Source organism: Plectropomus leopardus, chromosome 21 (genome assembly GCF_008729295.1).
Source record: "Plectropomus leopardus isolate mb chromosome 21, YSFRI_Pleo_2.0, whole genome shotgun sequence".
Classification (NCBI taxonomy): Eukaryota; Metazoa; Chordata; class Actinopteri; order Perciformes; family Serranidae; genus Plectropomus; species Plectropomus leopardus.
The window spans coordinates 22,175,346-22,202,673 of NC_056483.1; the positions used below are offsets into that span (position 1 = coordinate 22,175,346).

The 27,328-nt window shown below is 37.0% G+C and overlaps 1 protein-coding gene across 2 annotated transcripts in view; it reads left to right on the plus strand.

Moving 5' to 3' along the window:
• Window positions 1-2,547: 2,547 nt before the first annotated feature.
• Window positions 2,548-27,328, plus strand: part of ift74 (intraflagellar transport 74) — a 66,944-nt gene continuing 42,163 nt past the window's right edge. The window contains exons 1-15 of one of the 2 annotated variants that reach the window (XM_042510810.1): window positions 2,548-2,701; window positions 5,483-5,616; window positions 6,785-6,926; window positions 7,584-7,632; window positions 7,726-7,824; window positions 8,105-8,165; window positions 9,393-9,452; window positions 9,617-9,678; window positions 18,582-18,720; window positions 19,750-19,812; window positions 20,608-20,751; window positions 21,417-21,457; window positions 21,904-21,983; window positions 23,135-23,188; window positions 24,726-24,823. In XM_042510810.1, the coding sequence (XP_042366744.1) occupies window positions 5,488-5,616; window positions 6,785-6,926; window positions 7,584-7,632; window positions 7,726-7,824; window positions 8,105-8,165; window positions 9,393-9,452; window positions 9,617-9,678; window positions 18,582-18,720; window positions 19,750-19,812; window positions 20,608-20,751; window positions 21,417-21,457; window positions 21,904-21,983; window positions 23,135-23,188; window positions 24,726-24,823 (1,221 nt within the window). In that variant the 5' untranslated portion in view covers window positions 2,548-2,701; window positions 5,483-5,487. Of the gene's footprint in view, window positions 2,702-3,276; window positions 3,436-5,482; window positions 5,617-6,784; window positions 6,927-7,583; window positions 7,633-7,725; window positions 7,825-8,104; window positions 8,166-9,392; window positions 9,453-9,616; window positions 9,679-18,581; window positions 18,721-19,749; window positions 19,813-20,607; window positions 20,752-21,416; window positions 21,458-21,903; window positions 21,984-23,134; window positions 23,189-24,725; window positions 24,824-27,328 lie in introns of those variants that run through there. The other variant, XM_042510808.1, reaches the window with a different exon arrangement.

Consider the following 27,328-nt stretch of genomic DNA (forward strand, 5'->3'; position numbering starts at 1 on the left):
CAGGTGGGTGTGGGGGTCTGGTTTCAAGGTCTGTTAAGAACAGCTTTTATGTCCATGTACCTTTAACAGTTCTAAGGGGAGGAGGCATTTTATCATTACTATTATGACTATTATTCTGATTATTAGTATGACAAATTGAAAAAGTCTGCCTTTTTCATTAGAAAGGGGCCACTGAAGTGAAAGAATGTCTTTTGAGATATATTGTACTAAAGACGCAACACTTTTGTATATGTATTTATCGTTGTGTTCCTGTAGCCTCGTGGCGGTTGTGCTCTCGCAGTCGAAGGGATTTTAGTTTTGATTTGTGACAGCCAGTTTCACAAACTGTGTCTTGGAGTTTCTCCAAGGATGTGCACAACACAATCTGAACCTCCAATACGATAATTAGAGAGCCTTTAAAATCTAACTATATTTAAAGAGCTGTAACAGCAGCTTAATTTAGAAATGTTGAACTGGCAACATAGAGCTTAATTAATTTAAGATATATTTTAGCTAAATTTTTAATGCACAATTATGTCAATACACTATTAAATCATGCCCACAAGTCCAGTCTTAAAAGATGAGGATAATGTTTGAACACTGTAAAAGAAACTATTGGTTTTCACTTAAAAAAGGAAATTTCTGGGCTGCCTTAAATGTGTAAGTTGACTGAATTTGGGAAGACTAGTTGAGGTAATCTTGCAATGATTTAACTTGTCTCAACTTAAAAAATTAAGGGAGCAAGGACACTAACTTTTTCAGGTCAAAGCAAAATTTATTTTACTGGTAAACTTCTCAATGCTCTAAATTGAAACTATTTGTTTTAACTAAAAAAAAAAAAAAGTTTGTCTGGGCTGCCCCAAATTTTTAAGCTGTCTGACATTAAGAAGATAAGTTGAATCATTACCAAATTACCTCAACTTGCCTACCCAATACAGTCAACTTCTAATTTTAAGAAAGCCCTGACATTAATTTTTGTAAGTTAAAACAGTAGCTTCTTTTTACGGTGTTCAGAACACAGTGATCTCTGCAGGTTCAAATGATAAAAGAACCAAGCAGACTGAAGCTAATGCACCTGAAACACATGATACTGTTTATCACAGTGGGCAAAGGGAAAAGGTCAATGTGTAGGCCTGTAATTTGGGAGTACTGCATATCAAACGTATTGACTGCTACATATATGGCACTCAGAAAGCAGCAACCTGCCCTGGAGAGTCACACACCGAGACCCTAACACATCCTTGTCTAAGGTGAACTAACCATAGTTGTCAGGTTTGGCTTGTATAATCAAAGCTCCTCAGTAATCTATCCAAGGAGCGTTGTAGAGCTTCATCTACCACCACTGCACTCATGTAAGAGTAACACTAGCTAATAAACGCCTACTGTACCTGCAGAGCATGCTGAAAAACAACAATGGGATGTGTTAGGTAGACTTACTATGTCATTTGCAGAACCTCCTCATTGTTTTTTTTGTGTTTTTTTTTTTCATTAATTTGAATTTTATTTTTTGGTTTGAAAAAAAAGTGTTTATTGTGATTACTTGTTAATTAGTGATGTGATTATTGAACATGAAATAAAATGGACTAAAACTCTCATTTGTTTTTGACCTCTTCCAGTATTAACTGATGTATTTTATGTCGTAGAACAAAACGTGAAAGTCTCTCCAGCTTGTGTTAACTGCAAACATTATTTCAGGCTTCTAATGTTAACCAAAAAAAACCCATAGACTTTACTGATAACCAGACGGCGAACCAAAAATGGCGTCTCTTCGTTCCAATGGAGTTGTTCGCCTGGCGCACAAGCCGAAAAGTTTTCTTGCTTCCAGATTTCCGGCTTTACTTTCGTGGTATGCAATCCACTGAATATGTGCAATAGTGTTACTCCCGCTGACCCCTCCCACGAGTTCCCGATCACCCACACCTGGGATGTTAATATGTAAGTATGTGTAAATATGTTAGATATAAAGATTACTAATTAATTAACTGAACTGAGAAGGGGTGTGAAATAATAAGCTTATACTTCCTCCTACTCCTTTTCGAACATGTAAGATGCAATTTCCTATTGTTAATTGGAATCTATTAAGTATAGATTATCATCTATTTTGTTATTTTTGTTGTCATTTTGTCTATCTATGCATCTGTCTGTAGCATCCATGACCTATGCCATTTCTGAAAATGTTGTAATACTGTTGGTGGTTGTAGTTTGGTAAAGAAAATAGTTCCTACATGAAACTGCTCACAAGGTAAGTATGCGGATTATCTAGAGTAACAGGGTCAGGATTTCTGGAAAGACACATTGTTGTTGAGTTTTTCAAATGTATTATTTTGTCTCTTTGTGCCCCACAGGCGGAGTGCCATCTAGTCTCATTATATTTAAGAGAAAGCGGACATCTCAAAGGCTGATATCTCCAGCACTCCTAACTCATACAAAAACAATCTATATTGATAAATAGCACTATAGGTAAGAGGAAAAATGTGTATTTTTGATTTTGGGGTCAATTGACCCTTTAAGCGGTGTTTTGCAGTGAGGAGCAGGGACCTAATTAGCGCCCAAGTGAAAACACCTTTGTGTGTACCCTGAGTGTGTTGCATCTATGTGAAACTGTAACTTTTGACAGAAAAATAGAAAATGATTGTAAACGTAGGTGTACATGTTAGCCATGTCAGTTAACTAGCATACTAAAAAAGGTGCCTCGAGGATACCGTCGTGGAAATAAGCTTCAGTAAGTGGTTACAGCCCTGCTTTTCTTGATATTTCATGTCAAGTTGTCTTCACGGAAAAAAAACGTCTCCTCGATAGATAACCATTTTCTCAGTAATACAGCTCCCCTGGGCTACTGCTCGTGGTTTTATTGTTATCATACATTCTCTGAAGTGATTAATACATAAATTAAGGCACGAGAGAAAAATTGAAATTTATACATGAGTGTGTGGCAGCATTCGTATTCCGCTAAAGCAGACACAAAGACCGACGCTGACCTCTAGTGGGACTGCGTGTAAAGAACATGGCAGCTGCCCTCGGGAGCTCGGAGGGGATTTTAGGGACGAATGGGAAAACGAGGGAATATTGTGGGGCTCTCTTTGTTGCCTTCAAAGATGTAGAATTCGATTGTGTCATTCTTTTTGTTTGTGCTTTCATGTAGTTCATGCATAATTTTATGAATTTGAGGCCTGTTTACACTATGTAACACATGTAAAGCTCTGGTACACAACTCCGGTACAATAGGTGGCGGTATATCTGTAACGTTGGTGTGCGATGCACCTTTAAATCAGAGAAGAAGACAGTTACCATAGTAACGTTAATGTCATCTTCAGTCTCCAACTAGCTCGCATGCTAGTTCTTACCCTCAGTTGACATTTTCCTCAATGTGAATTGGTTTACCAAACAGCCACCTTGGGTAAAAATTAGAAAGACATTTGCTGTAAGCGAAAACGAGCAAGCGGAGTCCAGTTTAAGGTAAGAAACACTTGCTAGCGGAACAAAGATATTCCACGATAACTAGTTAAAGGTGAAGTCATTTAATGGTAACTGTGTGGTGAACAAAATGGCTAACGCGAGTTTAGCTATAATTCATGTTAAGATGTTTCTTCTAGATAACTTCACTTGCACAAAGCTTATGGTACGCTATCGCTGTCACTCGGTAGGAAAGTCAATACAACACCGACATAGCAAGCATTTATGCAGCTAACTGTTAACTAGCGAGACTCCTATGGCGAAACTGTGATTGGAAATTGCATTTTTTTGCATTTTGCTATTAAACTATGGGAAATTATTTTAATGAGCAACTTGGCTTTATTTGTTTGCATCCATTCTTTAAAATGTGTCTTTTAATTACGCTAACAAGCAGCAGCGCATGGCAGAGCGCTGTGCTTTGTTAAACAGAGAAACACTGTTTTCCACAACACTGCATGGAATCGCGTTCACAGACCACATGGAGTCTGTCTCATAGCTAACTGTTGTGTGATTTAAGTTCATGAGCTAGCCTTAAAACAAATCCGCATCTTTTAATTGCCGTGACAGATTTCACGTCAAGATCCACGTACTTGTGTAGCTGTCCTAAGAAAGTCAAAGGATTGTCAGAGGGTTTGTGCTTCTTAATCCAGGTTTTTCAAACGATAGTGTCAGGTGTGTGTGTGTGTGTGTGTGTGTGTGTGTTGCCAGAATTAAGTCTCATATCATAGAATTGGCTACATACAGACATCAAAGTAGTTTCATCAGAATAAATTACTCCCACGTGCCAAACATGAGATAATGTGAAAAAGTGGAACCTAAAAGTGATCATTTCAGTCAAAATGCCATCTGTTTTTGGATCTGAATCCTCTTCAATTTTTTTTTTGTTAGTGTTTCCCCGTCAATATGTGTTTCTCCCCTATCTAAAACTGACCCAAACCTTTCATTTTCTTTTATGTTTTGGTATTTATAGCAATTATCACTGTATGGTTTTATCATGTATCAAAGTGTGTTTTTCTTTGTTTTAATCATTTTAGTACTAAGTTTTACTTTAAAACCTCACATAATTCTATTTTAAATTATTTATAGCTGTTATTTATAGTTTATCTATTTTATAATATATATTCATTATCTTATAATTTTTAATATTTCCTTATATTTTCCCCCATTTTTGTATTCGCATCCCCCATTTTTTTCTGTGCTATATTTTATATTATTATTGCCATGTCGTCAGTGCTGGAATTTGCCAAAATGCTGATATATATCCTTTTTTTTTTTTAATGACAAAGTGAGCATGTAGTTTTCACAATGAATTGACATTAAATGCAATGAAAAGTATTAAATTTCACCTCTCCATCTGCAGGGGCGCCGTAATGGTTGGAGTGCCTATTATCTGATTTTAATTCCACTACAGAAGAGACTTTATGATCTTTAAATTTGGGTGGAGGAAAAAAGTAGATATATCTACAGATTATTGGCCAAATGAGTTGTTATATATCAGCATATTGAATTTTAAAAATCCAATATCATGCATCCCTGAATTGTCATTTACACACCACAACTTTGATTAATACAGCCAAACATTGGTAAACCATAGGAGCTACGTGACCAATCCTTCCTTTGCTTATCCTGAGCATGTGGACCAAACTCTTTTTATTTTATTCTATTAAAAATCTAACCATATTTGTTTTTTATAAGAAAAACTTATTGAGCGTATATTTACTCACTTAGTCCCTGTATACCTGTGCCCCTCCCAACCCCAACCACCAGGGCACTACATTTTAACAGGGGCAAACACCTTTCAACAGAAGAACACACTTTAATACAGCAAGTACTGTTTCTGTGATCTGGGATTTGTGTTACCAGAACAAAATCAGTTGAAGCATAACACCATTCATCATTATACATTTTACTGTCCTCTTTACTGCTGTCACCAATGAAACATTACAATCAGCACTGAGCTATAGCAGAACAACTCGGCTGTATGAATGTGTGCGGTCATCATCAACAAATATTTGATCATTGTTTCTGTTAATATGTTCATGGGCCGTAGGCATCATGGCGAGTCAGCGACCTCCCTCCAGCATTGGCCGCCCAATGAGCCGTAGTGGATCTGTGGCCCCTGGCGCTGGAAGACCCCCAACAGCTGTCCGACCACCTCCTACAGCTATCCGTGTCGCAACCGGGGTAAGTCAACTGCAGCTTGGATGCATTTTAGTGTGGGGTTACAAGTGCTCTTCCTTGCAGTATATTGGGATCTTTGCTAAAGTCATGGGCATCATATCAACTAGAAAAGCACAAAAGTCCAAAAAGTACCTCTCAGTGGCCTGGCCTCTAATGACCATATTTTATGTCCACATATGTAGTTTCTCAGAAAGGTGGATCTAAATTAAAAGAACTACATTTTTTTTTATTTTGTGAAACAGATTTTTTTTAAGTGATTTTGGTTAAACTTGGTGCAGTTTTAAACCGCTGTGCACAAACTCAAAAGTTCTATTTGGTTTTTCTGTGTAGCAAAGAGGAAAACAATATCATTTGAGACCATGTCCTGATAATCGAGCGTTTATTGCAGCTTAAAGGGAGAGTTTGGATCTTTTGAAGTGGGGTTGTGTGAGATATTTATCCATGGTCAGTGTACTGTCTACAGTAGATGTTTGGAGAAGCAGCAGGTGAGCAAAGCACTGTATTGCTGTGGATGGGGGGCAGCAGCAAAATGTATTTTAGCCACTTAAAAAAGGCCCACCCCAAAAATATTAATATCTGTCTGAGTGTACACTATATTGAGAGTGTTTTCGCTGGTTTAATATTCTTTCAGGATATTTGTCTGACAGGGAAGCCGTTAACCACTTCAGTTCCACATCTTTGCCCTTGTCAAAGCCACCAGACTCCATTGAGAAAAAAACAGTAATTTTGGCTCAGTGAACATAGGAGCTGCTGGTTTGCTGCTGCCTTGATCAGTTAGTTAGTTTGTGTTATTGTGTGACTTTTGTAAATCCAAACTGAGCATTTAAACACTTAAGTCAAATAATAACACAAACAAAAAAAATTGACTGAGGTAATTATACACCATCATCTCTTGTGTTCAGTTGTTACTGTTTTTGTCAATGGAGTCTGGCTTTAAAGAGAGAGATGTAACAGCTTTGTCAGAAATCACTCTCTGACAGCAAGGTCAAAAATTGAAAATATTCTCAATATAACATACACTTAAACTTTTAGTGGGAGGAAAGTTAGTGCTTGTATTTGGGATCTGGATGTGATTATCACCTGATCTACTAAGGCAGCATTTTATTTCACTGTCAGCAGTAACATTTTCTACAAATGAGCAGGTAAAGACTTTATTTCCTTTTTAATCCAGATGGTTCCAGGTACAAGTGGTCATCCTGGCATGAGAGGCGGCATCCCCATCGCCACCCCTGGGGTCCTTTCAGCACAGATCAAAGTGACTGACCGACCTGTGACCCAACAGGGGCTCAGTGGTATGAAGACCGGCATGAAAGGTAACTGTGACATGAGCTGACATTTTTAACACGCATAGATTTGCATATGTATGGTTTCATTTTAGGGCAGACACTTTGAGCCATGTTGAAACGATGATGATGATGATGATAAAGTGGCAGTAACAGTACATACTATACTTGTCTTGTTGATGATGATGATTATGATGCCAATGTTTGGGTTACAGTAGCTTTACACAGTGTAATTGTAGTATTGATGATGATGAAGATGTTGATGAGAGAGTGACAGTAACAGACAGTAACATATAGTACTTGTGAGCTATATTGCAGCATTGGCCTTAATGGTGCCGTCCTGATGCTACATTCTTCTGACTGTCATGACCTATTCAGAGTGCTGTTAACTAAATTGAAAATGGTTTACGTTATCAGGAGATGTTGTAATATTAAAGCTCACTAAATAATTATCGGCCCTATGGAGTTATGGTGAACACTTACTAATCTGCTACTGTGGAGTTTGAATGTGCACAGGTGCAAGTCACCCTGTGTACAGATGAATGTCAACTGTTGTATGTTTCTGTATCATATTGTTTGTTCTTTATGTGTTTTATTATGTTTTACACTTGCTGCAAATGATTTGTCCTCTGGGACAAAAAATAAAATGAACTGAAGTCTCACATCTCTTTCTCGCCACCACCTCAGGACCTCAAAGACAGATTCTGGATAAGTCCTACTACCTGGGCCTTCTTAGGTAACACGTAACGCATAACCTCTCAAACATTCTACTGGTATACACTGGTCACTTTACCATGTGAAAGTGAATGTTTTGCCGTTGTGTTGTTAGGAGTAAAATCAACGAGTTAACCACCGAGACCAGCAAACTGCACAAAGAGATCGACAACTACCGTCAGGAGAATTCTGTTTATCTCTCCTATGAGAAGAGGTGAGTGGTGTTTTTACTAGTTCGTGCTGTCACTGTACATTTTTTAATAAAAGACAGACCATGTACTCCTGTGTTATTAAGGCTCACTGTACTGCAGTATTGCAGTATGAGGAGATACACTCAATGACTGGAAAAAAGGATATGTTAATATGATAATAGAAAGTGAAGTGTCGCACACTCTGGCTACAAATTAAGCGGCTCTTGTAATAAAACATATGATAAAACAAAAGAATGTAATAATGAACAGTTACATAACACCTTTGTTTTCTTTCCTCTTCAGAGCTGAAGGCCTGGCTGCAGAGATTAAGGATCTACAGGGCCAGCTTGCTGACTACAACATGGTAAATAACTGTAAACTAGATGTTTTAGTTATTGTCTATATTGTCTATAACTCATATTTTCAATGAGTAACTGCTGGAAGATCTTTAGTTCTGCATCCTGGATATTACAAGCAACCAGTTGAACATGAATTACAACAATATCAGAATGTAAAATGGGGGAAAATGTAAAGCACTAAAACGTCGTCACAAAAAAAGAGTAGAAGTTATCCATAATGATCTCCAATGAGTGTAAAAATATAGAAGGCAAACAGCTCAGCAATTGAATGATGGCGAATGGTTGGTCATAGTTAAATCACTTTATTTAGATCAACTTAACATCATTTGAATGTTAGTAGAGTGCCTCAAAAGCTTCAGCGTTGTTATAATACAAGGTTTTTGAAAAGTCTTGAACTGTTGACAATGGGCTGCGTTATCAGTCAGTATGTTTACATGTACATTTTGTCGAGTTATGCTCGATTAGGCCATTTAATTGGACTACTGTCCTTGTCCCAGGTATACAAGCACCGGGGGAGGATTGATTTATTCACAGAAGTATGTCAGATTCCTTCACGGCAGGTGGAGTTATGCTCTCTTTCAGCTAGTTGCAATAAACCTAAATTATATATATAGTCTACGATATAGAGTGAATCACAGTCGCAACTGTTTAATTTACAAAAAATTCAGTTTAGAAAACAGCTGTGTCATGTACATATAATCAAAAAGTGCTAAGCAAACTCTGCCGTTATTGATTAGTTTTAAACCAACTTCAAATTCTTTGTCATGCCATTATATTTTTAAAAAACACCAGACTCCATTGGGAAACAGTCATTTGAAATGAATATAAAATACTACCCTTTCAAGTTGTATGTCCCTCACCTTTCTTTTTAAAATGCCTGACCCGTTTTGCAGCATCTCTTCCCCCCTCATAAGTGACGAACAGTCCCTCTTCGTAAACACAGACGGAGGCCAGCGCAGCGACTAGGAGCACCCGCAGAAATCCTAGTCCAGTTAAAGTCTGACTGAGGTGTTTACCTGACAAAGTAGCTTGACTGTCAATATCATTATCGGGGTGTGTTAGTTCGATTTTGTGAAATTCAATTTAGTCCAATTTCAGTCAAACTAAAATGTTTACATGGATTTTAAATGGACTAACACAATAGTTTGACTTTTATTAACATCATGTAAAGATACTCATTGTAGCTTAAGTTTTGTTATTCATGTTTGCACATTTTATGTTTGTATTTTCAGCTGGTGGACAAGCTCAACACCAACACAGAGATGGAGGAAATGATCAATGACTACAATATTGTATGTAAAACGTAAAGGTCACTTTTCTGATACCTCCTGCTTTAAAAAGAATATGTGATTCTGTGGCTGCTTTTGATTATAAATTTGACAGACTGTCCTTCATTGTAAATATACTCAGAATGTCTGCTCATCCCTGTAATTTTCCTTCCTCTCTACCCTCCCAGTTGAAAGCCCAGAATGACAGCAAGGCTGAAAGCATTGATAGCATCTTCACTGAGCGGAGAGAGTAAGTACTGGACGTTTAATTCTGGTTATTACACAGAGATCACTGGGGTAAAGATTTATGTCAGGATATCCTGTTCATATTTTCATTTAATGTTGGCTTCCACCCCCAAATAAAGAAGTCTCTGAAAGAGCAGTCCATACCAAGAACAGTCGCGACAACTATAAATTGATTGTATTTTAAATTGTTTCAACTCAAGTGCATGGTGGAGTCACACTACAACATAATTAACGACAACGAAAGTGATGAAAGATGTGGTTTGGATCACTCCTAGAGTGATTTCATGAATGATAGAAATACAGACAGCCAATCAGTCTAATTTAGTCGTCACATCCAACATAGATCCTAACATCTAATTTGGACCATAAAATGTGTATTTTTATTTTGAAAAACATGTATGAAGCTATTTTACTGCTTGGTTTTCTTAGTCTTTAGTCATCAGTAACTGATTCCTCTCTTTGACTATAGCAGAGTTTGTCCAGTAGATGGTGCTGTTGGCTGCTATCAGAGGAAGATGAAAGAAAAAAGTCCTTGATTAAAAACAACACCTTGATATGGTGATTTAAAGGCTAAATAACACATTTTTAATTTAGATCCAAATCCTCTGAATTTAAAGTGTTAAGTTTGGGTGTCATCAGTACATTTCAGGAACATTTTTCCACAAAATAAGTGCTTACAATATTGGCTTTTTAATTGTAGCTTATCTCTTACATTTAGGATTTAGGAGCAACCTTTAAAATGGTATAATCAGTAAATCACGGATATTAACTGCTATATTATCTATTATTGGGCTCCAGATTACACAAAAAAATACAAATTTGCAGCCAGACAGTCTCTGGTACTGATGGGGTCTATGAAGTTTGTCCTCTTTTACCATCACCAGAATGTCAGCAAACTGATGTTAACTCTTTCTAAAGTATGAATGACACTTCTCGTGACCAAAGCGATATCTTACTCAGAAAATAGATACCGAGTAAATAGATATATATTTTTTTAGATAAAATAATAAAGAATTTTCTCTCTCTAGACCCTGATAAACACGATTCTCACTCTGATATATACATCATTTGTTGCATATATAGATCTGCGGGACGTGTTGTCTGTTGGTAAAGTAACACATCTTAGATAAAGAGGGATTTACTGCAGTTCTTTTCTAGGTGTATTTTATTTATGCAAAAAAAAAAACACTTTTCTTTTTTTTATTTTTAAGTTTGTTCGAGTGAGAAAAGGTATTGTCACCTGGTGCAGTTTTAGAGAAAATGTAAAACATATTTAATAGTCAGTCAGTAAGAACACACAATTGAATTCTCAAAGTTCTAAAACCAGCCAAGAAAACTGCAGCCGGTGCATCTCTAATCCTAACTTTCATCTCAGAGTCAAAGTGGCTCTTCTAAGTAATGCCATGCAACCAAGCTGAGTGTGACATGTAGAGTAAAGATCCAGATCTATTTATATCAATTAAGAGTGGGCCTTCCATGTATTTGTCAGCCAGGAAAAAGGGCGTCTTAGTAAAAAAAAAAAGGGCTCAGATGTTATAGTTATTGTAGAAACAGAGCTAGGACAATGTTTTAGTGACCCCTAGAATGATGGTGCCAACTAGTACTTAGAACATAAATAGCTAAATTATTTTATTTAGCCTCAAATTTTCCACCTAATGTGATATATACCGTATATATCAGATCTACAAGAAATGTTCTTTACGTAGCCTAAACCAATCCTCCAGTGAGCACAGAAGTGACAGATTTTTCTTTTGTGCTAATTGCCTTCTCGTCTTGTCACTGCTCACCAGCTGCTTTTTGCTACTTCCTGGTTCAGCTGAAGTCTCCTCTCCTGCATGTCCTCCTCCTCCTCCTCCTCCTCCTCCTCCATCTGCCCGTTCTCTTGTTCAAAGGTGAATGTCTGATGGCTCAGATATCTCCCTGTCTCTGAAAAGACTGTTGACACAGTGTCCTCCTCATCGTCCTCTTGGTGCAGTCGCTGATGACGGTAGTTGTGGAGGAGCTTGTACCAGGAGGGCCCCTTTATGCCACCTACGATGAGCATGGAGGTGCAGAGTGCTAAAGCTACAACACCTGCAGTGAACTTCCAGGAGTTGCCGTTGACAGGCGTCTGGTCTAGTTGTGTTTGCAGGATGGAGAAAGGGAGGAGAGACCAGTCTGTTAAGCTTGTCATGTTGTGTTTTTAAGTCCACATAATGTGTAACAGAAGAGTTGGTAATACCTCTGTTGATGCTGTGGTTCTGGCTTGATGTCAGGTTGGTCTTCATCACAGTGGATGAGCTCCAAGGCTGTTGGGAGATGACTGTTTTTGTTGCTGTTGTCTGTGGGTCTGTAGTTACAATGGGTGGTGATGATGATGAGTAACACATAGCTGTAGCCTGCAAAAGATCCTTTCCAGCCTGCTCCTCTGGAGAAGCACATGTGACTTGTAGTCCCTCTGTAGAGCCGTACATAGAAAAGTATAATAAAAATACAATTTAATTTAAGCCCCTTTCAAACATGCACCCCTTTACATTAATATGACAACAGTTTAATTTATTCACATCTGAGTAAGCACCCCTGTCACAACAATCTGTTCTGATGACAAAGCGGCACATGTGTATCCTGTCAGATTAAAGCTACAACAGCCCAAGATAAAATTTACAGAGAGATTAAATGCATGTTCTGGTACCACCTGCTAAGACAATTGTAATAAATGAATTATTTGAACCATCATCTCTTATGCCCAAAATCAGTTTAATAAAAAAAAAACCTGAAAGAGCCAAAAAAAGGCAAAATGAGAAACACCATCAGAACACCATTCACAAATTGAGAATTCCAATGTTGTTTTTAATGGTCAGTCAGTATTTGTGACAAGAGATACTCTCTGGCAAAGCCAGAAACCAGAAAAGTAAGCCACAAATTTGTGATGCCATTGAGTATGAAGTCTGACTGCTCCATAGACAAGGATTTTTTTTTTTCATACTCGAATGAGCTTTATTCTATTGTAGTGTTTTCAGTTCTGTAAGAAGAAAATGTGTCCATACAGACAGAATCACAATGACCTTTTGCTAGTACCAACAATCACCTGACGATTGGTTTCAAATGTAGAGACTTAAAAATTGGCAAATTTGATTATTTCTGTTTTCATTTTCAGCCGTAACCAACATTTAAGATAGTTGAACTTAATGGTCCAACCAATCTGACGTTTCTTATTTTATGTACTGTGATGATTTGCTAGTGTCTTTGATAAACCAAATCTACAAGCACCGAAGCTAAACAATGCACTGTTGTGGACAGGGGCAGCAGTAAAACCTTTTTAGCCACATGAAAACACCCACATACAGAAATGAACATCAGTTTAAGTGAATGCTATATGTGAAATATTTCCTTTGCTTTACCATACACACTTACCAACTGCTGTAAACCAGCAACTCCCATTCTCTACAAAGTAAAATTATTGTTTTTTTGTCAGTGGCTTTGGTATAACAGCTTCAGTTACGTGTCGGGAAATGCTGTCCAACTGCAAGGTAAAGTGGTGAAAGTATTTTAAATATAGTGTACACTTAACTCGATATATAAACATGTTTTAAGTGGGCATTTTTATATCTTGCTATAACACAGGAATTTTCTGCTCAAAGTTATTGCAAATAAACATTGGGATTCAGTCTATACTCAAAACATTACCCTGGGTGCTCTCAGTGTCCTCCAGAACCTTTTTCCCAATCATCTGTCCTTGGAGCAGCTCCAGACTTTATACTAAATTTAAGCTTTTGTACTTCAGCTTTTGGATTTAGGAGTGAGTTGTTTATGTTTCCTAATATTTTTGGACTGTCTTAGACCATAGGAATAACATGAATGAAATTTGAAAGTGGGATTATTACACCTTTAAGGTACTGAGAAGATGGAAGTTCTCATATTAGATCAAATGAGACCTTAAAAGTAGGTCCTCCAAGAAATCTGAACCAGTCTAGATGTCACATGTCAGCTATATTAATGAAACTTTAAGCTGCAGAAAGGACATCATTACCAATGGTAACTCCAGCTGCTTGGACCTCTCTGATGTTGCTCAGCAGCGGACAGGAACAATTCCAGGGGTTTTTCTGCAGGTTCAGCACCTAATGAGACCAGACTGGGTCAGGTTAATGCATTAATAGTAACTTGGAAAACGCGATGGCTTGGGAAGATTTACACTTTGCTGTGTTTCCTTTCTTTTGCATAGAAATGACTCTGGTCTACTGATAACTACATATTTGCTTTAGCATTTTAAACATTGAAGAATTCAACTGGAATTTCAGGATAACACAAGATTTCATTATATTTTATGTAATAGTCAGTTTTAGCCCACATAATACACACACACACACACACACACACACATATATATTTATGTATTTATTTATTTATTTTAACTTAATTCTAATAAATATAGAAAGCCTAACACATTTTGAGGAATCATCCTCCAATATTTTCATGGAATTTGGGGTGTTACCTTCAGATTTTTCAGCTGTCTGAATAGCTGTGAATGGAGACTTGTCAGCAGGTTGTGGGACAGGTCGAGCTTGGTCAGGACATCTAGACCAGAGAAAGACTCAGGGTCCAGGCTGCAGTAAAAGTCATCAGTAGGATCAGATGTAAATGCAACAGCAATACACATATTACCGTTACACAGGGTTCCTGCATATCCTTAAAGCATCTTGAAAGGCATTGAATTAATAAATCTAAAAATAAGGCCTTAATTGGTATTAAATTGACCTAAATTGATCTTTAGAAAGTCTTAAAATACTCAGACATGGGGTGTTGGATTTTGTGATTTTTTTTTCTAATGTTGCATTGTAAAATTTCATAAATAATTGGCAACATCCCCTTTTTTTGATTGAATAATTCTGTAAAAAAATTTTCTCATGCTGGTTATGATAGGAATCCAAGTGCTGGAAAACAGCCAGAAATGCCAGACATTTTCCACTTCTGCTGGTAAACCAAATAGATACTTATAAAAATATAATATGTTCCTCATCTTCCATGTGTTTCACTCTAAAAAGGGGTTTTTCAACATTTAACGTAGATAATTTAACTTTTTTACTGGACAAAAAAGTCATGTTTTATATTACAATAAACATTTGGGAAAATAAAATTGTCCTTTAATTTTTGTTATTAGAAGATTGGTCTTAAACTTAAGTCAAAGTGGCATTAAAAAAGCCTTAAGCTGCAGGAACCCTGTTACAGTCATACTTACAGCACTGATACAGACAATTTCTTAGCTAATCATGAACAGATATTTAGCCTTATTTTGGTCTGTGCATATTGAAAGTCTCATGCAGTACAGAGATGTAACATTCCCCCAAGTTAAACCAAATGTGGTAACAGAAAACACAAAACTCTAACAAATGCATAATTGCATACTGTCAACTTTTGACACTTAAATGTGTATATAGAAAAGAGGCTAGCATATTTTTGCTCTCTCATTTACCTGCTGATTTTGTTCCTGGACAGAGATAGCACTCTGAGGTTTGGTGCCACAGAGAAGCACTTGGCTGGTATACTGGTCACCTGGTTACCATCCAGGTGGAGTTCTACCAGTCTGGGATAACTAGCCAGGGCTAGTCTGTCAGCCTCACTCAGAGTGATCAGATTCCCCTCAATCGCCAGTTTGGTCACATTAGAACTGTTGTTGCTATGAGGAATGACTTTCAGAAGATTGTTGGTTGAGTTCTTTTCCTGCCAATAGATGGATGAACAGGTATTACAATCAGTTAAACAATCTGAATAAATACATGCAGATAAACCATTGTCGCTTGGACAATAACAGCAAAAAATGAATCATTTCCACTCACTGTGAGTGCAAGGTTAACAAAAAACAACAACAACAAAGAATAGAGAGATAGAGCATTGCCTACCACAGTTTCTTCCTCCACAAACTCAGCGTTAGTTCCCAGTATATTCACAGCTACCACTGCAGCCAACCACAGCACAAGAAGACGTTGCTGGCAACTCTCCATTATCCTACCCTGAAAATAACAGAAAACCCAGATTCTTTTTTTACGGAAGATTTGGTGCCTCATAATCCAATATGGCTACTCTGCACATCAACAATAGTGAAAACTGTAGTAATATACTGTTGTAATATACTGCTGTCTTATTGGTGTCTCACTAAAACAGCCAAACAAACAGTCCTGTCCGGTTTCTATCTGCAGACATGTTGTTACACTTGTGTCAACACCCCGGCTTGATCTGTTTAAGCTAAAAACATCTTGGTTTTCCAAATTGTACTGGAATGCAATCAACTCAGGAATGACATCATTCTGATTTTAAGCACTCACCAGCAGCCAGTCACTCATTCATTAAAACCTACTTTTCATTCATTGCAGACGTCTTTGAGTTTGCCTATTCGATCGCTTTGAGTTCAGTTTTATTGGTCAAACGTAGCTTTACTACACTACAGATTCCGCTTTCTTATTACTGTATTTGTTGCAGTTTACCACCAATCATTTTTTACGCTCAAAATATAAAAGTAGAAGCAGATTTATAACAAAAACAAAAAAATGTTTTCCAAGTTTTTATATTTCTCTTTTGTATGGCTGCAGCAAAATATTATTTTCATCGAATATTTAATGTTTTTTAGGCAGTAAAATGTCAGAATATAGTGAAAATTGCTCTCTAAACATAGTAAAGAGAGTTTGGGGGGAAAAAGTCTCTTTTATAGGTTGACAATCAAACAACTTTCATCTAACTGAGCCTCTCATTAAAGAACTCTTTAAATACATCCATGTGAAAGTGACATACCTTTACAGTCCTTTGATTTCCCAGTTTATTAAAGGTTCAGTTTGTGAGATTTAGGGAGATGTAGTAGCGGCCAGCAGTGAGGATTGTAGATTGTAACCAGCTAAAATTAAACTCCCAGTTAGAATTCCTTTAGTGTTCATTGTTCAGGAGGTTTTTAGCAGGTGCCACATTATTTTCAGAGATCTCCTTCTCTCCAAAACAAACAGACCAGTTGATTTAAACTAGCAAAAACTCCAAATAAAGCATTTTCATGTTACAAATCAGTGTTTTCCCAATGCTGTTTATGTCGGAATCAGGCTGTTAGCCCTACACCTTAAAATGTGTGGTCACCATTTTTCTCTGTTAAGTTATGACATTCAGGAGGTTTTTACCTCATGTTAAACCTGTAAAAACACTGAATAAAACATTTTTACGTTGTTTAGTTTGTCTGTTCTGGACTCCTGTAGAAACATTTTAGTTCAACATGGCAATCTTCATGGACAAGGACCTGCTCCTTGTATGGATATAAACTGCTCATATTAACGTGAGGAATACACAATGGTTAGAAAACATGATAGTGTTGATTATACACTGAAGAAAACATACATATTATATTGTATTCCATTTCTGCCAGTAGATGGCCCTAAATCCTACATGCTTGACTTTTAACTTATAGAGCACAAATTCTCCTGGACACTAATATCAGCCTCTCTTATGAACTCTGATAACTGAGACGAGACATTACACAGAACCATGTCAACACGTTAATCAAACTAAGACTAGGACATGAAGATTTCCCACCCATTTACATAGACACATATAATGGACAGACACATCTACTGACGCATTTCAGCATACAGCTTGATAAGGGCACAGTATATATGAAACCTGGGTCAATGAGCTCTCTTTTTAAAGGACATCACACAGTCATCAATTACACCAACACACCCACACTGAAGTCGTTTAGTCTCCTGATATCCTTTAGAGAAAACAAACACATTCAACTTCTTGAGACTGAAATTCAGTGAAGAACAAGCCCATCTGTTTACTGCAGCTGAATAACCTTTAACCTGCATCCAGTACAATATCTGTCAGTGTCTTTATTGTCGACTTTCTGTCATGTTTGTCATCGCTGACTTTATTCATATTCTGGTACTGTTCTCTATCGCTGAACAACAACCACTTACCTGTGCTTCAAGGGGCACTCAGACGAACCTCAGTTCACCTGTCAGCGTGATGCAGCCAGCACAGCAAATGACCTTTGTTCCTTGTTGTAAAACCTGCCGGCTTACATACACAGTTTCTGCTTGCTAAACATTATGTTTGAAGAAGTCATTCCTCCTTTACTGCTTTCCCACTTCTGGTTTAAATATTAAAACCACATGCGACATACTTTTCATTTGAAAATTGAAATAGTAAAGCCAAAGTAATGAATTGAACTAATGACTATTGAAAATTTAAGTCTAAAGGCTGAAGGAAATCAAGTAAAGAAAGCAAAGGAGAAGGATTTACAGTAATGGATTAGAGTTAGGATGGAAGACAGAAGAATGTAAAGGAAGTTTGAAATATGTTAGAGAAAAGAGACTAAAGTGAGAAATAGATGAAAGAGATATTACTTCTAAGCTGTGTTATTGCAGTGCCTAATCAGGTTGCTCCTGCAAGTCTCTTAAGGTTCTCCAAGTGATCCAGAATGCTGCAGCATGTATACTGACGGGAATTTTGAAAAGAGATCATATTTCTCCCATTGTAGCTCCCTGTTAAATCCAGATATGAATTAAAAATACTTATTACGAGGACAGAGGGACGTTGTATGATGTAAAGCCTTTAGAGGTAAATTGTGTTTTGTGATATTGCGCTTTATAAATAAAATTGAATTGAAAAGAAGGTAGGAGTGTAATTTGATTAGAAGGGAAGAAGAAAGAAGTAACACAGTTTAAAGAAAGAAAGTGAGACACACAAGGAGGGAAAGGGGAAAGAAAGGCAGCAAGGAAGTGATTTGCTTTTGTTTTCCATGTCCCTTCTCTGCATCTTTTCTTTATCTACACATCTGTCTATCTTATCAGCCCTGGCTTTGTCACATGTCTCCATCCACATGCTAATGACTAATGAAGATAAAGTAAAAATTAAAAAAACAAAATACCTCTCCCTGTTGTGTTTGCTGTGTAGAAGAGAGGAGGCCATCAGGGCGATAGAAGAAGAAATCAGGAAGGAAAGGCGGGTTGCTGATGAGGTCATCCAGGCGATGCCGGCTGCAAAGCAAGAGAAGTATTTCGCCATGACAGCAGCCAATGAGGAACTGCTACAGGTATGAATGCAGTTTTAGCCTAATATTGGTATGATACTGCTCTTGTCCTCATTATTCTGTAGTGACTGTTTGGTGCATTTTACACACTTTTCAATCCTTATTTTTTAATAATTTTGCTGCCTTCACCTATATTGCATACATTTTGTCAAGATTGTGTATTTTTGTTCAATCTTGGAATTTCCAGCTCAGCTATGACAATAAGTCTAACATACACTGTAAACAAAATTGTTACATTCATGCTGTTATGAGCAACAAATGCTCCATTGAAACACTTTCAAACTGCAAATTTTTATCCCACAGCCATCAAAGCATAAAAACATGCATTGTTTTATTTCTGGGTGTCATTCTGGGCTTTTGTATTGGAATTTTACTATTTACCGCCTGATGGCGCCATTTTTAACCATATTTGGCATATGGAGAAAATACATGCTATTTCCATTAGGTGCACTTTCACAATCTATGTTGCTGCAAATCATTGACGTATCCTTGGCTGTGATCATCCCAAAATAATAAATAAAATAAATCTACTTTGCATGTAGTATATTGAATATAATCCATTATTTGTGTTTTTTTCATTGTGTTTTTTTTATCTAAACACATAGTGGCATCATTACAAATACCTGGCATTTAAAGGGTTAAAATTCTGAAAATGAATGAATATTTGATATTTATAATTCGGACTGATGTTGGTAAAAAAAATCAAACTCAATGAAAGTAGAAAGTAATATTAATGTATAATATTTTTTAAAGCTTGATTTCGAAAAGCACAGCAATGTTTGCATGATGCATGAGTACTATTGTAGTGTTAAACTGCTCGGCCTGCAGTTTGACTTGTTTGTGTTGCTGGCTTTTTTTTATACAAGTCACATTATCATTCTGTTTAGAGAAGACGTAGTAAAAAGCCTCACTTCCCCTGTCTTATCTGTAATTCTTATATTTCATACTGTAGTATGACCACCATGTAAAATAAATGTACTGTTTATCTACTTTCTTCATCTTCTCCTTGCCTCCTTATGTTTTGTTTTATAGGAACTTGCTGTTCTCCAGGAGGAGCTGGACATTCTTCTAACCAGGAAGGAGGACTACGACGCTGTGAGTCGGGCTAAAAAGATGGGGCTAAGATCAAGGAAGGGTTAATGTACAGAAGGAAAGAAGGGTGGTTTCTGCAGGGTTCAACTTAAATTTAAGATTAATTAATCTTTAATATGACCTAGATGGACAGATTAACCAATAAAGAATAATAACGTATTAATCCATATGTTCATATGTCTATCCATAGGTCCATATGTGATTTTTAGATAAGGTCAAAGATGTAGAACAACAGAGATTTTCTAGTAAGGTTGCATTAAAACAATTTCTAATTAATGTTACTACCAACGTTTAGAAAAAATAATCACGACCCTTGAAAATATAATTTCAGACATTTTAAGACCTGAGGCTGTTTTTTAGGGAATCTAAATGAATGCATTTTGAGACTTTCCAAGGCCTGCAGATACCCCAGGAGGGAGGAGATGAAGCGTGGAAAAGAGGAAGGGAAGGGAAAACAGACAGTGAAAAAGAAGAGGAAGAGGAAAATGCATGTTAAGTAAAGTAAATGGGACGCCAAGTACCTCACTTGGTAGAGCAGGCCCATTTATGTCCTCGCCGCTGCGAGTTTGATTCTGGCCTCGGCCCTTGTCATCCCCTCTCTCTCCCCTTTTCACTCCTAAGCTTTCCTTTGTCCAATAAAGGCAAAAGCAAAAAAAGGAAATGCAAACAGACTTTCAGTGAAAGTGTGTGTTGTAATGGTAACTGCTGTAGCAGCAGCAGTAACGTCCAGCTGTAGTGGTTACAGTAGTATCAGCAGTAGTAAAAGTATAAATTGTTCTTCCATTCTCCTGTGTGCAGGAGCTGTCCCACTCGCACATAAAGCAGGAAGTGGTTCGGCTTCATGAGACTCTGTCGGCGCTGGAGGCGAAGCGTGACGCCATGGAGGCTGAGCAAAAGAGCCTCAGCTCTCCACAGGAGCAGAGAGACCAACTTCTAAATCAGGTTCGCTTCACAACCAGACAGAAAACGGCTGAATGTTAGTCAAGAACATAAAACTACAGACAATAAGAGGCAAAAATGTTTCATCCAGTTAAAACAAGCAGCAAAAATTTAAAAAACTTTGATGTTTTTGAAGGCTTCAGTAACTAGACACATTTCAAACTAAACAAAGTTTAAAATGACAAATTCAACATCAGTGACTTAATGTAGACAGACTGACACTAGAGGTTAGGTCAGGGAAATGGAATGGCTGAGTTAACCCTTTAAAATGTGGGCTGACACACCCCCCTCCCTTTTTCCAACTAATATTAAGGTTATTCTGTTGTCAACTTTTACTTTTTTGAAAGTTTTTGGAAAATTTGTGCCAGTTTGGTCATTGACTTTTTTTCCCCATCAAAGAAATCAAACCGACATCAACCAACTAGTCAGTTTGCTCACGTTTCAAAAGGTTAAATACCTTGTAAAAAGCATTTGAACACATCACAGAAAACTGATGTCGATCTTAAAGGGTCTTTTTAAAGGGTTAATACTAACAAACGAGGAAGGCAGTGCAACATCAACACATTGACTGCAGGACCTCAGACTGAATATCTTTAGTGATTTCTTTCATTTGACTGATTTAAGAGTTTGACTTAGTAAAAACAAAGGATTGCTGTTTTATATTTCAGGTTAAGGAGGACAACCAGGAAATGGCCAGCATGGAGAGACAGTATGTATTCATATCAAACACAATGTGCCAATGAGACTTTCCTGCATTGTCAGGTATCATTTTCTTTTTTTATTCAAATGTATTTCTTACTTTAATTAGAAGTCCAAACATAAAACCCCAACCAGATGGTGGGCACTGTGACACACAACTTAAAATCTCAGTTTTTGTTAAAAAAAATTAATAAATTTCTGGCATGAAGCCAAATGAAATGAATTAAGTTTGCAGCATCTCCATCTGCAGCATATTTTGCCAGAAGATATCAAAACAGTTTTGATGGTTCAAATAATTTGCTCCTCTCTTAAAAGGATCCATTTGGAAGTTAGAGGTTCATGAAGAGTTTATATATGTTTTGCTTCACTCAGCCTGTGACCTTTGATCTCACTGTCGCTTATAAATTGTAAACCCATTTTGCATTTGTGTAATGATGTGTGTGTTTGTGTGTTGAGACTTACAGAGATCAGGGAGAGGATGGGTCAGATCACAGAGGAGATCCGACAACTGGAGCAGGACTCAGAGGAAGCTCAGGGTAACACTCGATTGCTGCTTTCAACTTCTCATTTTACAATCTTTCATCTTGATATATGCTTTTGAAAAACTGCATTGAAAGCCATCGTATAGTGGAAACTAATTAAGGGCCAGATGTGTAAATTATGCACACACACTGAAACCATGCGTTTTCCCTCACATAAACTGGTATTTACAGAGGAGGAAGTGCAGCGCACCTCGCACATTCTTCAGATGGCTGCAGGAGAAATCATGATCAAATATGAGTTAAGAGACAGGAAACATTGTTTTTAGGTTGTTTGCCAATCTCAGACATTATGTTATTATTATTGCAGTCACCACATGCTCCGTAAAAAGTCCATTAAAGGCACATTTATAGAGTACATTTTCAGTCATGAATTTCTTTAAATATACATTTGAGCCATCATCTACCTGTCAAGGGTCATATTATTCTAATTATGAAGCACTTGAAGTCAGTCTCAATATGAGCACCATAATCATCCTTTTAATGTTAAATAAGAACAATAACTAAAATTTTATCACGATGATGGTTTGCAGAGATGTGATGTATTAGTTATATGGATGCTACAAATGTCCACAGCCACACTGTCACAGCCGCACTTCTTTTCTAGGTCTAATTACTGATGGAACAGGCTCAAATACTGATTATGCAAATGGGTTGTTAGATGCTTTTCTACATCCACTTATGACTAATAGTGTATGTGGAAATAAAACTTGTGCGCATCTCCAGTACCAATGTGACTTAGATTTATAAACATGCAGATGTGCTACTTCATAAATTTGACAAAAATAATACATGTATGTCTTTGTACACACAGTTTTAGAATCTACACAGTATTATACATCTGACCCCTAGTGTGACACTATAAACTGCACCAGAGACTGTCAATCTCTCTTTTTTTTAATATATCAAGAGCTGAAAGTTGTCATTTTCATTAGCAATTAATCTGCCGATTGTTTTCCAAATGAATTGATTGGTGTATGATATGATAAAAAAATGCCCATCTTTGTCCTTTACTTGGACATATTACTTAACTCCTACACACTACTTTTATGACAGTGCTACCAGATATAGTATGCACCTTTTAACTGTTTAATAATGATATAATGACTGCCTGCTAAACTAATAGTTGTTTTGTTTCTGTCCATAAGGGGAGTGTCAGCAGAAATACAAAGAGCTGAAGAAGAAAGAGGAGGAAATTGACCGTGAGTTTAGTATTTGAAGATTAAGATGACCAACCTGAGTTTGATAATGACAGAAACTATAGAATTATTTACTCAGACCTGATATCAATAATGTCTCACTATGTGACAATGAAAATTGATGTTTCCATTTATTTTGCAAAACCAAGGGTTAGAAAATAGTCTCTGAGAAAGTGTCCTAACTGTTGAAGATATAATAGCACAGCAATAGGAGGTTATTATCATGACATTATCCAGTTACTGTAAATCATATCTAGTCATCGCAATTGCATTATTGCTATCGGTGTATTTGCTGGTTTTGTCATTGTTTTAAGAATGGTTTCGCAAATCCAGTAATATGAAAGATGACCCAAATACATATACGGAAGCACACACTATGCAGTGCCCTTCTGGAAGCTACCACCAGGAGTTGCCAAAGACAAGATATTTTTAAATCCTGCACATAGCAGTGTTGTGTTCGACTGGCTGAAACGGGACTTCTAAAATACATGTAAACCTGTTAGTCTGACTGAACTCGGACTAAATCGAATTTCTCGAAATCACAACACACTCCGATAATTTGATGTCAAGCTATTCTGTTATGTGCACACTGTAGTCAGACTTTAACTAGACTAGGTACTCTCTGCATGCTCCTGGTCGCCACACCAGCCTCCTTTGGTGGTAAGTGATAGGGACTGTTTTGAGGGGGGAAGGGGTGCTGCAGGCATTACAATAATGTAAGCACTGAGGAGAGGTTTTTGTTTTTAATTTTTGGCTTAGTTGTGGGATATACAACTTGAAAAAGTTCTATTTTTGTATTTATTTTAAATGTTAAAAAAAAAAGTCACAGCCCAGCCACCCCCTCCTCTGATAAATAAAGTACAGCCCTATAACACTGGCACAGAAAGCTAAGTGATGTACTGCTTTGGGTGGGGCCACAGCAAAACATACTTAAACACACACATACTTACACCTAAAAAAAATCAATACCAGTTTAAGTTTACAAATATTTGAATATTTGCTCCTCTTTACCTTCCACAACAGCCAATAGAGGCAGTAGTAGAGGAAAATGACTGGTGTTTTTGATATAATGGCTTCAAATCCCTGTCGGTAAGGGAAAGGTAAAGCAGTGAAAATATTCTAAATATAACATAGGCTACATTTTAACTGACATAAATTATTTTTTAGGAGACTTAAAACTAATCCGTTAAGGAAGAGTTTGCTCAGCACCATTTGATTATATGTACATGATGCAGTGGTCTGGTCTATATCATAGACTGTTCAAATAATACAGGTTTATAGCATTTAGCTGGAAGAGGACATAGCCCCACTCGCTGTGGCAGAGTCGAACATACTTCCATCAATAAATTAATTCTCCCTGGTGCTTGTATACTGGGACAAGGAGAGTAGTCCAATTAAATGGTCTAATTGAGCTATAGCTGTAGCTCAATTAAACTGTGCATGTAAGCATACTGAGTATATCGACATGATAAAATATTTGTTAAGTATAACTTCTTGCAGCTATAAACAATACCTTCTTTAATTTCTCCCTTTGTTCCAGGGTACCTGGAGTCATTTGAGGAGGTCTGGGCGCAAGAACAAGACAAGATGACACAGACCCAGGAGAACATCGTCTCCCTCCTGGAACACTGCAGCAGAGTAAGTAGAAAGGGGAGAGGTGGAGAGGGGAAGATAGAGGGGGCAATGAAAGTACCAAAGAGGGAATGTAAATTATGTCATAAATAGTATAGTGTGTGATTTAAAAAATGTAACACTATGGTGTGTCAAAAAAAAGTCATACAACAGTATGTCATGAAGAAATCATAGTAAAGTGTCAAAAAAAATTGTATTGTATTTCACAAAAATGTTACAAAAAAATCACAGAAAAGTCATAGTGTCATAAAAATGTCATAGTTTAATATATTAAAAATGTCAGTATGATATGTCATAAAAATGGCGTAGTATAGTATACCAATAAAAAAATGGCATTAAATAGTCAGTATGGCATGTCATCCAAAAACGTATAAAAATGTCATACTTACTAAAAATAGAAGTAAGTAAAAGAAAAAGTATAGGATTTTGCCCAAAATGGCATGAAAAAGTATAGAAACATAGCACAAAAAGTAAGGAAATTTGTTTCTTTGTTTTAACAATGCTTCTTGGCAATACATCTTAAACCATTGGAAAGCCTGTTTATTTCCCTTTTATATAGCCCCACATTTATAAGGAACATGCATTTTATGGGATGAGCAGCAGGGCTGAGTATATGGGTTGCGCCCATGAAAAATTTGCCCTATCTTCTCTATCAATGCCAAACAACTTATTCTGCTATTGACTCTTGTTTGGTGTTGTTTGGTGGATTGGACAATTGAAGTTTGAAGAAACAGTACGTATTGGCAATTCAACAATTATTCATTTAACAAACAGGAGCCTCAGTAGTGTGTGGAAGAACCATACACAGCCATAACAGCCTGGCGCCTCCTCCCCATGCAGGTCACCAGCCTGGTCCACACATTGCTGTAAGATGTCATCCGCTTTTTCAACCAGCATTTGTCGCAAGTCAGCCAACGTGGTTGTGTTGGTCACTCTGGCATGAACAGCACGCCCAAGCTGATCCCACAAGTGTTCAGTGGAGTTGAGGTCAGGCCTCCTGGCAGCCCTATGAGACCGGAGATTGGCTGCGTGCAGTCTGTTCCGGATTGTCTGGGCAGAAAGCTGTCAGCCATATCATCCTGCAAACCTTGACTGCAAATCTGTAAAAGACTGCCTGCGGTTCCTAAGTGGCACCTGATTGTCAGCACCTGGGGGTACCAGAAGCTCAAAACAAGAGTCAATAGCAACAACAAGAAAAGCTGTTTGGCATTGACAGAGAAGATTGGGCAAATTTTTCATGGGCGCAACCCACATACTTAGCTCTGCTGCTCATCCCACAAATGCATGTTCCTTACAAATGTGGCGCCATTTAAAAGGGAAATAAACAGGGTTTCCAAAGATATAAGATTTATTTCTAAGAAGCATTGTTACAACAAAGAAATAATGTACCATACACAAATTTCCTTACTTTTTGTGCTTAGTTTCGTAAGTATTTAAAGTATGTCATCCTAAATAGCATAAAAACATCACAGACAAGCATGTCATCCAAAATAAAAGAATAAAAAAAAAAATCATAGTATAGTATGTCTTCAAAAATAGCATTAAAGATTCATAGTGTAACATGTCGACCAAAAGAGCTGGAAAAATTCAGTGTATAGCATGTCGCCAAATAGCATAAAAAACTCATAACATAGAATGACAAAAAATGTCTTTGTATGTCTAAACATTTTACAGTATAATGTGTCAAAAAATGGCAGAGCGTAGCATGCCATTTAATACCTTTAAAAAGTAATAGATAGCATGTCGTCCAAAACAGCATAAAAAAATCATACTACAACGTGTTGTCTAAGATAGCAAAAAAACTTCATATCCTGTCTTTCATATTAGCAAAAAGTCATTGTATAGCATTTCACCCAACATAGCATTTAAAGTCCATGTCCTCTAAAATAGCATGAAAAAGTCATAGTACAGTATGCTCGTACTGAGTGGCATGGAAAAAGTAACATTATAGCATGTTGTCCAAAATTGCATTAAAAAAGTCGTAATATAGCATGTCATCCAAAACAGCAGAAAATCCTAGTATGACATGGTCCAAAAAAACATGAAAACCTCATTGTAAATTCCAAAACTGAATGAAAATAGTCATCATATAGTATCTTGTCAAAAGTACTATTGAAAAAGTCATAGTATCACATGCTGTCTGAAATGGCATAAAAATATCATACTATACCGCATCCAAACTATATGAAAAAGTCATAGTATAGCATGTAGTCCACAACTGCATAAAAAACATAATATTGCTTGTCATACAAAATGACAAAAATCTCATAGTATCGCATGTTGTCCAAAATAGCTTGAAAAAGTCACACGATACCATGTCCTCCAATGCATGAAAATATACTTGTCATCCAAAATAGCATTAAAAAANAAAAAACATAATATTGCTTGTCATACAAAATGACAAAAATCTCATAGTATCGCATGTTGTCCAAAATAGCTTGAAAAAGTCACACGATACCATGTCCTCCAATGCATGAAAATATACTTGTCATCCAAAATAGCATTAAAAAA